The sequence below is a fragment of the Crocodylus siamensis genome, chromosome 4 (assembly GCF_052110815.1).
Source record: "Crocodylus siamensis isolate JL-2025a chromosome 4, ASM5211081v1, whole genome shotgun sequence".
NCBI classification, from domain to species: Eukaryota; Metazoa; Chordata; order Crocodylia; family Crocodylidae; genus Crocodylus; species Crocodylus siamensis.
The window spans coordinates 38,503,697-38,518,361 of NC_143398.1; the positions used below are offsets into that span (position 1 = coordinate 38,503,697).

The window sequence follows — 14,665 nt, forward strand, 5'->3', positions numbered from 1 at the left end:
TTGCTCCACTGAGCATGTGATAGAAAGTTTAGGATGGGATGACTTCATTCTAAAATAAAGCTACCAACTCAAGTTAAATAGAATAAAAGTAGAATATCAAGTTTCATACCATTCCTTGGCACTTGCAAATATTTCACTCAAATGTGTTATTAAGAACCATACATTTTCTGTAGGAACATAAATGGGGAAACAAGACAATAACTTATTTTAAAAAACTTTATTTTTCACAATACATTTCATGCAGATCATATTTACATTTCTCTTTAAGGCAAACAAAAATTGGGTTCTTATTCCTGAGTTTCTTAGCACCATTAGAAGTAGCAAATAAACACCTGGGAAATTTTGTCTCCCCTTATAAATCAGTTTTCTCCCACGAAAAGTATCCTTTCCTCCAAATTTGTATTTCTTTCAATAAGCTCTCTGTATGGCAATCCTTTCTGCTGCCCTCACACAGTTCTCAATTTTTAATCTTTCTGGGGGAAATACCATTTGAAAAGCTAGCTTCCTCTTATCTTAGTAGTTCATCTTTCCCTCCAAATGTATGAAGCCATAATATTTGGAGGGCTAAAAATCCATTTTTCAGCCACTACAGGATAGGGAATGAGCCCATAACTAATGAGTATTAGAGCTGATAAAAAGCTGTCAAATTTCAAATTTTAATTAAGTGAAAGAGGATAAAAAATCCAGACTACATTTTCAAGTGGTCATCCCTAGTTTAATCCATTACACTGCTGTTTGAACTTTTCTAATTTTAAAAGTTTTGATGAAATTTTAGACATATCTTAAAAATGCAGCAAAACTAATTTGAACAAAATTGCCTCTTCCTCACTGCCTCTTTTCTCCACCCCAAGTTGCTTCTTTAAAGTCTTGTCAAATGCATCACAAATATTTCTCAGAGGAGCTGATATTTAGAGCTGTTTATATTATACAACTATGACAACCCACATCAAAAGTTGACTAAGCTTTCCCATTTAAAATTCTTATCAAGTGAAAAGTAAGTAAACTGAGCTATCTCTTGGTCTGTTTTCAGTTATTCTGTACAAAGATGAGATGTGTCCCTTCGCAGATATTTCATTTAGAACTGATGCAAAATAGCAAATTGCCATAGCCAAATATTCCGTTTGTTAAAAGATGAGCTAAAAGGAGGAGAAAAACCCACAAAAAACCCACAGAGCTTCATCAGTTTCAATTTCTCACATCTGGGAAACTATTAGAAACTTAGCAGTAATGAAAAGACAAGAAATTAACCCAGTTGCTAAAGGGGACTAACAAAATTTCTGACCAGTTATTCATAAGGAAGCTAAACTCTGGTGGTACTGTACCTCTGTCATGGATTTTTCACAAGCGAATGAGATGACTTCTTAAAAATCATCATTACCATATACCTAACAGGGTCTATATAAAATGGGAACAAAACAGCTTACTGCAAGGCACCAAAATGATTGTACTGTATCATTTTTATTCTCATCTCTTTCTTCCTAATGTGAAGCATGCAGTTCTATTTTTAATATCAGCATACCTGTACCCCCAGCACACGGCTATAACTGCATTAACAACCTGTGAATTACAGGGCTTACGAAAGTTATAAATCTTCAGTTTTCCCCTTGGAAAAAAAACCTAGGCCACCTATTCTACTATACAGAGATAGGTTGTTATTCATTAGAGGAAGAACATACGATACTGTTTAAAACTGACTTATCTGGTCCCTGTAAAACAGCAATGCTGTTCAGAAGTCACTATTTAGTAGGGGGTGTCCTATCTCACTACGTGAGTTATTTCCACTACTCTTGAGAGTAGCAGGTTTTGCCTGTCAGAAGTCTATGGATCCTGGGGGACTCTACTGAAAATTAGGACCAACTATACAGGGACTCTACCAGATCCCTTGGTGCTAAGATGTTACTGACTAGATGTCTCCTGCCTTCAGGATTGTTCAGCCTCCCCTTCATTTGTTTAGGAAAAGAGAAGCACTTATCCATTTACGTTCCATCTGTAGTGCACAATATTGCAATGCACAGAGATACCCAAGACAATTCTGAAAAAGTTTGCTTGGCAGCATAGGCAGTTTAGCCACAGTAGTAAGGTGCTCTGCAGACCTGCTTCTCATCAAGGTGACTTAGCCCAGGCGGAGTTACAGTACCCAAGCAAAGTCATGTAAGTATCTCTATACGACCCTGTACATGGCACATGAAGACAGGTCTTTAGTCTCAGCTTGTTCAAGGTAAGCAGTATTCTTAACTATGATAATTTGTAAACTCAACTTCCAACACCAAATGTGAAAGTACTTCATGAATTATGAGAAACATTTAAATAGAAGTAAGTTTCCAGATAGTTTTGAATGCTACTCCTAAAGGCACAAGGTGCCTAGACACAGTAAAAGACACCAGTCTTCTTTACAATACAGAAAAAACAGATTACATCCAGTTTATTTATAAAAGGTTTATACAACGGAGTTATCACAAACATTTACAACCTTCCTGCTGCTTTTGAATTCTGAAGAGGTCGACACACACGTTTACACGGCTGTTTCCTTTGATTCTGATAGCTGAGGTGGCTTGAAATTTAGTATCTCTCTATATGTAATTCCTGAAAAACAGTATTAAAAGAGAGAATTGCTAGGATGTCCCTAGAATGGGCTGCACAGATGCTCATGTGGGACAAACCCCCAAATGGCTGGAAGTATGTCCATATGAGGATGAGAGGAAGAAAAGAATACAACATTTTCAAAAGCAGAAGTTCAAAACTATGTAAATGCTAATAATGTTCCAGTTCTATGTTACAGAACAGTAGCATTATTTTTAGGAAGACCTGCTGTACAGAGTGAAACTGAATATCAGGTTGTTTTTTAGGACCCTAAGTACAGGTACCTTACCTCTGGGAACTAATTAATTAAATGGGAGAACCAAAATTTAGACTCTAATCTCAGCTGAAAGTGTTGTCTCATACTGACAGGCAATGTGACCGTCTTAGGGCTGTGGCTGGTTGTTGGTTTTAAAGAGTAAGGTACTAGGAGGACAAGTTATGAAAAGGTAAGGTGCAGAGAGTTTAGTCATAGATAGGCAGACAAAAAGGAGTAGACTATTGGGCAAAAAGTCTATTGAATCATCACTTTTCTAAGGACTAGACAACTGGGAGAAGATGGCCTCAGATTTCCAAAACCGGAGCACAGTAGGCAGGAGAGGTATTGATATATAAGTTTTGCTACAAGTAGTTAACCTAACATATGTCCAAATCTGTTTTGGATGGACATTAGTTCTTTCCTTTACTTGGGATTTGCCTTTATTTCACCATAGCCAGGAAATTTAGTTACAAACAGCTTCTTTGTTCCACCTAGCTTGGAATGACTGTAACAGCACTTATTATAGCATCTCAGGATTTCGTCTTTTGACCAATACTAGAAAGTATGAAGAAACAAACTAAAAACATGCCTCTCTAAAATAAGCTGGTGTACACGATAGGAGGAGGCACTTCCTTTTAAAATTGTTTTAAATTGAAGGCTGAATTAATTTTCAACATTGTTAGGAGATTTTTGTTTTAGGCATCCCAAAGATGGGACTTGTCATTTTAGGAAATTTGGGAAAAGTCTTTGTCTAGTTTCAGCATACCCAAACAATGATGCACGAAGTGTGGGAGGAGAAAGAAGAAAACCAACAAATCCAGGAGCAGAAGAGAGAGACAAGTGAGGAAGGAAAAAAAATCAGCAATTTTCCTAAAGTTAAAGTTAAAACTGAAAAGCATGATAATCATCCTAATTTTTCCTTTGGTACACAGGCCTATAAACAAAAGCATTCATTAATCAGTCTCTTGCTGCTTTATGAAGGTGTGGCTGCTACATCCAAGGGCAAACCGTAATTCATTAGGTTTAGGGATGGCATTCTTCTATTCCATCAGCCTTAAGCAATAGTGTGCTACCTAAGAATTCAGAAAAGGGCTTGTCTATACAGTCTATGCACTGTTCTTGTGGAAGATCAAGAGAGCAAAGTATGCTGTGTTTTTCTTTCTTCCATTTTCAACACTTGCCAAGGCTAAATAACCCTGACCTGCCATAGTGAAACAGCAAGCTAGAAACACCTCATGTAACTTGCACAGATCTGTAACTCAGATTTGTTTCTAGCTTTGAGAAGGCCCATCAGGACAGGAGGGTATTGACAACCCTGCTCACATTTGTTTTAGAAAAGGTAGACTCAGTGGCAGTTCATAAAGGGTGTACGTGCACTCCCTGAGAGCACTGGTATACCCCAAGACAGGCTGCCCTCCCCACTTAGGTGACAGGCAGGCATGGGGTGGCAGGGGGGGACCGACTTCTGGAAGTGGCTGCGGCGCTCCCACTCCCCAGCCAGTTGGGGAGTGGGAGTGCCGCAGCCACTTCCGGAAGCCGATGAGCGAGATCACCCGTGGGGAGGCTCCCTCCTGGTCAGTGAGATCCGCTTTGGGGGGACCCTCCCTTCCCCAGTCAGTGAGATTGGCCATGGGGGGGGGACTCCCCCTCAGTTGCTGATGGGGCATGGGCCCCCCCCGCCCCGAGTAAGGTGGCACCAGTCAGCCATGGGTAGATTTGTAACAATCAAGGATTATCCCTGACAGTGTATAAGCCTTGAAAATGGATAAAGAGAAGACCCAGAGCAACAATAATTGGCTCCCACTCCATCTTCCTTCTTCAGTGAAAAAGGAAATTACCATTTAAATCTAATCTACACAATGACCACAACTAGGGGTGCAACAACAGAGACATTGGGGCTGAAGCCGATAGCCGATCTGATTTCCAATACAACTACGTGCATCTGATAATTCTGTTGTGGTGGAAGGGAAGGGCGAGGGAAGGGGGTGTGTGTGCTGGGGGGTGGGGTAGATCAAAGCCCCCATGGGGAGGGAGGGAGTAGGGCTGGGGCTGTGTCAGGGGCTGGGACTGGGGCAGGAGCGGAATAGAGCCATGGATCATCTAGGGGGTGTGGGGGACTCCCCTTGCTGCATGCATCCTGGGAGGGCATAGGGGGGGCATGTGTCCCTGGATCTGCATGGGATGCAGGCTGCAGCTGCAGGCTGGGGCTGTGTAGGTCTCTTCTTGGCGGGGTGGGGAAGAAGCTGGACCAGGCTCCGCTCAGGGCAGGCAGCAGCGGCGCTGGGAGGGAGGCTATGGGGAGTGGCTGCAGCCACCCCAAAATTTGCCATATCCCCCACATAATCTTCCCTCCTGCTGCCTAGTGCTGCTGCCACCCACCTTGAGCACAGCCCCAGCCCAACCCTGCCCCCCCACCACATGCCAAGAACAGCCTGGCAACACCCCAGCCCCAGCTCACAGCAGCAGTCCCTCTGCCCTGTGCAGATGCAGGGGCACACCTCCACCCGTGTTCCTGGGGTGTGTGCAGCGGCAGGAGCCGCCCCCCTGTGCCCCTTGGACGAGCCGCAGCTCTGTCCCGTGCCTGCCCTGCCCCAGCTGGGCAGCCCCTGTTCCAGTCCCACTCCCTCCCTCACTGCAGAAGCCTTGATCTGCCCCTCCCCCTCCCACCACACCCCTTCCTTCCATCACAACAGACTTACCAGCTGCACACAGCTCTCCAAGCTGCCGGGCTGTGCTTCTCACTGCCTATGTGCTGTGCTGTGGCTGCATGCAAGCACGGGCCATTTACTGGCCGAAGTATCGGCCACATCAGGCCAGTTTCTGATACAGTTAATTTTCTTCATATCGATGCGGATCCCATATTGGACTGATGCATCAGTACACCTCTAACCACAATGGTGTTTCACAGACTGCCTCTTATATCTAATTATTTTTTTGTGTTTCAGACACCACCAGCAAGTGAGAAGGCTTGATAAAAATCCAGAATGTTCCATTAAACCCCTCCCCACCCACAAAATAAATAAAGCAAAACAATACAATCAACAAAGAAAAGAAAAAGCCACCACCAAAGGCTACTCTGGAGTTTCCACCCAGAACATGGAGAAGGATTTATAATGCGCATACATACTGACCCATGTGCTACCTCTATTTAGTGGAGATACTAGGATGGAGCACCTACGGCAGCTGCCATGGGTGCCAACTTGGAGGGGGAGCAGCAAAAGAAACAGCTATGCAATTGTACCAATGGTGTAGTAGCAACCTGAAGTTGCTGCTACCCCTAGCTGCGTCAACACAGCTATGCTGTTATGCCTCTGCCTATACTCTCAAGAAGAATCCTTTTCCAGTCACATAAAGTAGGCAGCACTGCTTCCAAAAAGCAATTTTTTTTTATTTCCATTCATGTTACCTAAAGCTTATGCCTCTGTGGTTCAGAAAAGCAAGATTAGAACCTGACCTAGCCTTGCTGGGACCAAAAAGAGTTGAAGATTATACATGAGAACCTATGAAAGGATAATTTGGTGTGGAATGGAGATGACAGCAGAAAAAGAAGAGGAAGAGAGAAATGCAGAGACTAAAGGGGAGGACCCCAGGAGAGGTGAAATCAGTAGAGCGGTGGTTCTCAAACTTCCTTTTTTCGCAGACCACTTGAAAATTGCTGAGGGTCTCTGTGGACCACATAAACTTTTTTTTGTTCTACAAATCAAAGCACACAACTCATATTTTAATATCAGTAGTCTTACCTTACAAGTACAGATATTCTTGATTGTTCCGCAACCTTTCTGTGGACCACCTGAATGGAGCTCGTGGACCAGTGGTGGTCAGCGGGCCAGTTTGAGAACCTCTGCAATAGAGGGTTCCCCTTCAGGGAGAAAAACAGTGACTTTGTAGATGGCAAAAAGGAAGAGCTGGTTAGAGGGTGACAGGAAGAGAGGGCACGGCTCAATTTTAATATTTCTAGATCCAAATGATGCCTACCTTCTATCTGCTTTGATCAAAGCAAACTCCAAACTATGGAGGATTAACTGTGTTTTTATTTCCCTTTTTGTTACTTCCTCTTACCATCGCTGCAATGAACTTACGCTTCCATTCATCCAGTGGCAGGTCCATATTGTCAAATGTGTCATCGTATTTCTCTGCCTCATTTTCCTCTTCAGGATCATGAATTGGTTCAAAATAAGGATGTATTAAAGCTTCTGCTGCTGTTATCCTCTTCTCTGCATCTAATACCAGCATCTTCTCCAAAAGGTTTACAGCTGTTCAACACAAGCCAAACACTACCTTCAAATAAACCACTACCAAAGCTATCTTGGATTAACAAAACTGCTGTGGTGCTTTTGGGTTTTTGTTTTTTTAAAATTAGATGATTACAAAGACAAGCTATTTGGGCTTCAATTAAGATATTTGTTATTTTAAGGTAAAGTAGTATTTTGCAGCTACCAAGTTACTAGATCACTGCAATACTGTATTTACTAGATTCTAAGACAAGCCCCACCAACATACGAAAAAAGTCCCTTGTCTTGGAATCGAGTATGAGGGCAGTGCAAGGGCAGGCAGCTGCTGTTTCTCAGGGCTGAGGCCATAGTTGCAGCTGCTGTTTGTCTGTCCTCTCTCCTGCCATCTCCCCCCACCCATTCAACCTCTCCTTCCTGCACTTTACCCTTGGGCTCTGAATCATAAAACTCTATGGACACTGCAGCCTGGGGCACCGAGCACAGCCCCAGCCCAGCCCTATAGCAGTGGTGCACAGCCTGCAGGGCTGCTTTGGGAGCTGGTATGGGTCCATGTTCCATGCCCCACACTAGAACAGGATGGAGGCTGCCAGTGTAGAGCAGAAGGTAGGGAGAGGGGCCAAAGCAGAGGCTGGGGGGAGGCCAGGCAGGTAGTAGAGGTAGCAGGGGCAGGCACAAGCAGGAGGCAAGCTGCCTCCTCACACCACCTGTCTCCCTACAGCTTGCCCCTCTGCAATGGTGGGAGGGATGAATTAAAGATGTCCCTCTGATAATTAGAATCTTTATATAGAAAATTATAACAAGTTAAAAAATCTTCTATGTATAGAATCTAATGACTAGGGGATTGTCATAAATTCAGGGTCATCTTAGATTCAAGTAAATATGGTATTCCATTAAAAAAAAGTCTTAATTATGGGTAAGATCTCAGGGTAATCTGTGTGTTTTACCAGATCTCAGCTTTTTACACCTTTCAAAACATGAGTGAAATCACCTGTGTGGAACTGCAGCACTGATAGTCTGACATCCATATCATGGATCTGATCCAAAAGCCAGAGGAAAATCAATGATTTTTTAAAAACATTTCCTTCAGTTGGTTTTGGATCAAGTGCTATACCAGTTTACTGACATGGTACATTATCTTGAGCAGCTTATAACTGTCAACTCAAAAACAGCTTTCTTTGGAATACTTGTACATTTCTCAGTGAGAACTACTTCCACAACAAGGTTCAGTCTTCACATTTCTGTTGATTAGCCCTTTCTGTTGTGTAGGTGATCAGAAAAGTCTTTAAGAATATCTTTAAGATATTTTAGCATAACAGAAAATTAACTTTTTATTTGTTCAGTTTCCTGATCATCACAAAGGGTTTGATTCAGCAAAACATGCACACCTGGCATGGACTAGGGTCTCTAACACAAACTACTTTTGATCAATTTTCCTAATAAATGCAAAGTTATAAGCAACAGAGAGGAAAGGGTTGGAATAAAATAAGTAGCATCATGTAGTTTTACTTCTAACAGTTGATATCCTTTCCTTTTGTAATACAACAACACATTCACAAGCATTCTTACCCAAAGGATTTGTGTACTTCAGGATGGATGCAAAGTCTTTTTTCTGCACCTTTGGGAGGCTTTTGATATAGTTTTTTGCCTTAAAAGAAAATGAATTTCAGTTAGAACATTTCTTACCTCATAGGTATAAAAAGGAAGAAAAGTCTGAAAAGCAAAGGCACAAGTTTTAAAGATACAGAAAGACTATCAGTTTTCTAAATACATTATTCTAAGCATATAATTCATGCACTCAGTGTATTCTTCATAAAAAGTAGTAATAAACTCAATTAGAGCTGTTTATATGCTACACATAAGAAATATTAAAAAGTTTGGGCTATGTATTTTCAAGTGTCAACCTTTAGGCAGTACCAGGGGTTTTTCAGAGATGCTAAATACTTCCCGCTTCCACTGACCTCAGCAGAAATTCTAGAAGGACAGGCGGCTTCAGCACAGGTGATCAAGATTAGTAGACATAGGTGAAAGTGTTGATTATTATCCTACTGTATAATTTACAAAATTTCAATGTTTAATAATGGCATTTAACTAAATAAACCAAGGCAAAAATATTTTAAAAAAATCTTTAAAACTTTTACAATGTGATTCAGGGAACAATCTTCCTTTAGATATTTTTGTATCTGCAATTACAACAATCCGACAGAGTAGAATACTCACATCTTGACTTTGTAGCTTCTGAACAAAGTCTTGAGTTGGTGTGCCTGTTATCTTCATTATTTCTGTAAGCTGATCCAGATCTGAATATGAACAGTAAGGAATCAAGAAACAAAAACCCAATAAAAATTATGCAATTTCCTTGCATTTAGAAATCAGGGTGGAACCTGCAATATAAAGGTGAGACAAGGAATTTACAATTTGCTGAGATAAGGGTTCTATGTTCTCTTGTATTATCTTATTTTATGGGCCATATTAAGTCTCTGCCTATAATTTCTCAATAATGGAGTAATGCAGTTATATTTTAAATAAATGGAAAGCTTCTCAACAGATCATAACATTTCTGAACAAAAAGAAACCTTGAAAAGACCTTGAAAAGTGTGGACACAGAAACTGATGCGCCCACACATACACTGGTCTCTTATCAACAAAAATCAAAGGCCTGCTTCAATTTAAAAGCCTATTGAGCAAACGGAGTACATTCATTTCTGTAACCAATGGCATTCAAAGTTGTGAGGTGGTATCACTTCCAGACATGTCTGACTTGTTAGGCTAAATGACCAGGCAACTACATACACCTGGGCTGCCTAGTGGTGGTATCTCTCTGCAATTTGTCCAGCTCAAGAGCCAAATTCTTGGCTCTGAACTTGTAAGAAGACATTAACTTTACCACCAAACCAAATCTCCTATTGAAGTAGTCCAAATGACAAAGGCTAAAATATCAAGTAATTTGCCCAAGTGTTTAAGAGAGAGAAAATTTAGACTATTAATGAACTGACTGCTGCTTTAAATCTATGTCTATTTTTTTAAACCGAAACACACAGACACCTACATGCTCTTCATAGTTTACTAGTAGGAACTCAACACAAAAGGATACGATCATTTCCTTTGAACAGTGGCCTCCCTGTTATCATCTCAGCCATTATGCAGCCCACTGACCAGATGTCAACTGAAATAGAAAATAAATAAAATAAAAAATTATACACACACACACACAGATGTATATACACACACATATACACCCACACATTTTTCTTTTATATATATATTATATATGTAATAACATGCATATAATATATATATAATAAAATGCATATAAAATATTATTTTATATGCATCAACACCACAAAATTGCTAAATGAGATATTTAAATCCCCCCATACAACTAAAATTCAGTTTCATTTCATTACATTATTTAAAAAATATATTCTTTTGGTTAATTCTTCATGCCAAAAGTATTTATTAAAAGTAAGGGGGAATATACAGTTAACTGCCATTCACAATTACTGCATGAAAGAACATCTGTCTTTAGAGAGAGAGGGTTAATTCCTTGATTACAAACAGATGCAAGTAGGAGACAATTCTTTTATGCTTTCAGAAATATTCTACAGCTGTCTCCATATTACTTTAGTTATCTGTCCTTGCTTAATGGTGTAGTTTCCCCTTCCAGTTAGGATAATGACGGAAAGATTTCTGAGGCCATACTTCTACAGTAAATTTATCATGCCTAGCAGGAAAAGCTGAGTTGCTTTGGAAGGGCTGCCTGTAAATCTGAAGGAGTTCAGCCAGGTCTATGTGAGTTTATTAATACCGTTAAGCAGGGATCCTGGTTTTACTTTTCCCATAGAAAAAACAGAAAAAATCCACGGATTTCTCATTTTTATCAGAGAAAACACGGATTTCTCCTTTTAGAAGAGAAACCCATGGATTTCCCCTTTTTGCAAAGAGCTCTGCAGGCTGGCTGAGTTCCAGCCTATAAGAGCTGTTTGCCCGGGAGCAAGCAGGCTGCAAACCCCCTCCTGGCCAGACTGCCCGGCCAGCTGCAAACCCTGGGTTGCAAATGCTGTGCTCACTGCCCTGCTGCCCTCCCCCAGACTCTCTAGAGTGCAGCATATGTGACTTGCACGGCAGGCCACAGCGGGGCCATGCATGAAAACTGCCTGCTGCTGCAAACTTCATGCTGCCCTGGCCACACTGTGCATGGGGGCAGTGCACACCCATCATTCCCCCACCCTCCACACAGATCTGGGGGGGCGCCGGCTTGTGCTCCTGCTGTAGCAGCCACTGCCTTCTGTTGGGGGTAGGTGCTGTGGACCTGGGACCCTGGCCCCATAGCTCTGCTGGGGACCCCCTCCAGCAGGGCTGGGGACCAAGGGGCACAAGCAGGGATGGAGGGCTGTGGGGGGGAGTGAGGAACACCAGCAGGGCTGTGGGGGGCATTTAATTTTAACCACGGATTTTGGGATATTTATGAGAGAATTTGCAATTTTTTATCACAGAATTTGTGATTTTTTTTTAATCACAGAAAACCAGGATCCCTTCTGTTGAGTGATTCACAGATACAGTTACACTGCTTCCAGTTAAAAGGCAGTCTAAGAGGCAGCCTGGGCAAAACAATTCGGAATATTTGATGGTAGTGATGTCAGACATAGTAAGTTTATTGGGCTCCCACGGCCCAAAGGTATGGACTGTACAATGGTAGAACTGGCTACCGCATGCACACAACTTTGGATTGCCTTTCTTTCTGCTTCCAATGCAGCTTAATTTTTTTGAGAAGTAAAGTACAATTATCTGAAATTGTAAAACAAGGAATCTATTTTCATTGCATTATTGTTTGCATTTTCACATATTTTTAATACTGATTTTTCACTTAAGGAACAAAAGACATTGCTAAATACAAATAAAGCAATCTTTATTCAATGGGTGCCTGGTGCTAAGGTCTTCTAAGAGATGTTGATTCTAGTACATGAACACATACACTACCTGTCTGAGTATAATGCATCCAATTAAGTATGACTTCTGGGGCTCTGTACCACCTGGTAACTACATAGCCCGTCATTTCACTGTCAGTGTGCCTTGCCAGTCCAAAATCCAAAATCTGTAAGGGAAGCACAAAATAAAAGTACAATGCAAACAAATTACCTATCCATTTCATATGGAACTCCCAAGTGTTCTTTTCTGCATTTTAAACCAAATTTATTGGACACACATTCATTCTAACTTTCCTTTGAATAAGGAATGAGACTGACTTTATTTTTCAATTAAAAGATGAGATATTTCCCCCCATTTAACATGGGGGAAAAGCTTAGACTCAAGTATGAGGCTCTGGGGCAGGCAGCTGCTGTGGCTCCAGCTTTTGCTCTGGTCCCAATGTAGGGTTAGGGCTGGAGCCATAGCTGCTGCCTGTCCCCGCCACTTCTACACTCCCCACTGCTCCTCCAAAGCAGCTTGCTCCCCCAATGCTGTTTCTTTCCTACCTCCTCCTCTTCCCCCAGCACAACCCCTTTACCTTTGCCCAGGTGCCACATGAAGCATGAGCCCAGCCCAGCCCAGCCCAGCCCTGTGGGGCCAGATGGGGGCTATGTTCCAAGCTGCAGTGAGGATGGAGCATGCTGGCACTGGAGCAAAGGTAAGAGGCAGATGAAGGGGCAGAGACTTTGGGATGGGGGAGACAGGTACTTGAGGCTGTGGTGGGCAGAAGCAGCACGGGGTGGCGGGGACAGGGAAGAGGGGCAGACACAAAGGAGGGCTAAGTAAGGTGGGGGCAGGCCACAGAGGGCAAGTTACCTGCCTGCCTCGTACCAACTGCCCCCACACAGCTCTCCCCACCACTTGCCCCCCTTACTGCCTCCCACACCACCCCTCAACTGTCTGCTTCATTACTGCCCCCCACTGCCTGTCTCACCTTGTGCCCCCCCCATCTTCCCCACTGTCTGTCCCCATTTTCCTGTCCCATTATTGCGCCCCTCATCACCTGTCCCACTACCATCTACAGGGGGATGAATTTTATATGATCATCCAATAATTGGATACTATACATTGAGGATTATAACAAATGTGTAAATTTCCCATGTATAAAATCTAATCATTGGGGGGTCATCTTAAATTTAGGGTCATCTTATATTCAGGTAAATATGGCAGTTAGGTGTTCTAGCCCAAAAACAGGTAAAAGGTAGCGTAGAAGTGCATCTACTGTGCACAGAGCTAATCTATAAGGTACACTTCTACCCTGTTTTCTGTTTAACCGAAGAATGACAATGACACCCTTCCAAGACTGCATAGCAACAAGCTGTCTTAGGTACTTAGATAGTCTTCCTTAGGTACTATAGAATCTGATTCTCCCACAATTTTAAATTTGTGTTCAAACATCATGCCTGTGAGACAAGGAAGTATTATTATAGCTATTTAATAAGCAGGAATCAGGTGAACAGAGGAACTTGAGCAAGGTTACATATGAAGTTGGTGGCTGAGGAAGTGACTGGTCTCAGATCGCTGGTGGCTAAGGATACTCCTTAGCCAGCTTTCTTCTCCTCATCTTCATTCTCTGGAGGGCCTTTTGAGTAACACAAGCAGAGAAGAAAACACACCCAGAATTTTTAAAATTACTTATTTAAAAACTAGTCTCAGATATTTATCTATCCATTGACAGCTTTAAAATAAACATGAAAGTCTGTGTCAACTTGTACATAATGGTCCAATACAGGAGCCTAGAAGCAGGAGCCTTGTAAAGGTCAAGGTGGTTAAGATTAAAGATCTTTTCTTAAAATAAGTCAGTGGCTGCATCTACCTGAGATGCTGACTGTGCAGTTGTTACTATGCAGTCACTGAGTATTTGTTTAAACAAGTACTGTATAAACAAATACTAAATGACTGGAGTCACTGCGCAGTAGCACTGCTGAATGGCGTTTAGGTGATGCTGACTGTGCTGTAGCATCACATCATGCTTCCTGCCACACGATGCTACTCTGCAGTAGTAACAAGCTGGCCAGTAAGCAGGTTCACAGCGGTGAGAAAATACTAACTAGAAATATAAGGAGGAAGGTCCATGGATTTCATAACCTTCCACTGATTAGTTGGGAGAAACTGAAAGAATGGCTTATGGTTGGGGCAAAAATAAAGAAAAACAAAATATGATCTCCCATAGATGCTAAAGTATGTAGATTTGCTCGAATAAATACTAGTTCCCATGTTCACCAGGTTTTACATATACCCTTGGGACAGAGATTTATGCTGGAAATACAGAGAGGACAATGCACAAGGACACTGGATTTTCAACACTCACTGTTTTTAACACTCAACCATCTAAAAGTATTTTGCCATTAAAAAAAGTTTCATCATTCCCCTGACACTAATAAAACAGGAATATTACATTATATTGTTATTCATGGAATCAGACTGTACAGTGTGATTATGGCTTTAACATCACTGCCTCACTTAAACACAAATTTCCACAGTTTATATCAGCTAATGAGGCAACTGCATTCAAAACAGAAATGGAATATAATTTCTACCCTGCTCAGAGGAATTTTATCACTCAAACTCTGAACACAGAAGAACTAAGCACAAATGGAATAAAAATATTCTTTTATGGGATAGGAAGATG

General features: G+C 41.8%; 1 protein-coding gene across 2 annotated transcripts in view; it reads right to left on the reverse strand.

Annotated features, from left to right (window-relative positions):
• Positions 1-202: 202 nt before the first annotated feature.
• The window catches only part of MAPK12 (mitogen-activated protein kinase 12), a 53,393-nt gene continuing 38,930 nt past the window's right edge, over positions 203-14,665 (reverse strand). Inside the window, exons 7-12 of one of the 2 annotated variants that reach the window (XM_090042141.1) lie at positions 12,046-12,160; positions 10,160-10,231; positions 9,286-9,365; positions 8,635-8,713; positions 6,896-7,089; positions 203-2,583 (exon numbers count right to left, since the gene is read on the reverse strand). In XM_090042141.1, the coding sequence (XP_089898267.1) occupies positions 2,560-2,583; positions 6,896-7,089; positions 8,635-8,713; positions 9,286-9,365; positions 10,160-10,231; positions 12,046-12,160 (564 nt within the window). In that variant the 3' untranslated portion in view covers positions 203-2,559. The remainder of the gene's footprint in view (positions 2,584-6,895; positions 7,090-8,634; positions 8,714-9,285; positions 9,366-10,159; positions 10,232-12,045; positions 12,161-14,665) is intronic. The other variant, XM_090042140.1, reaches the window with a different exon arrangement.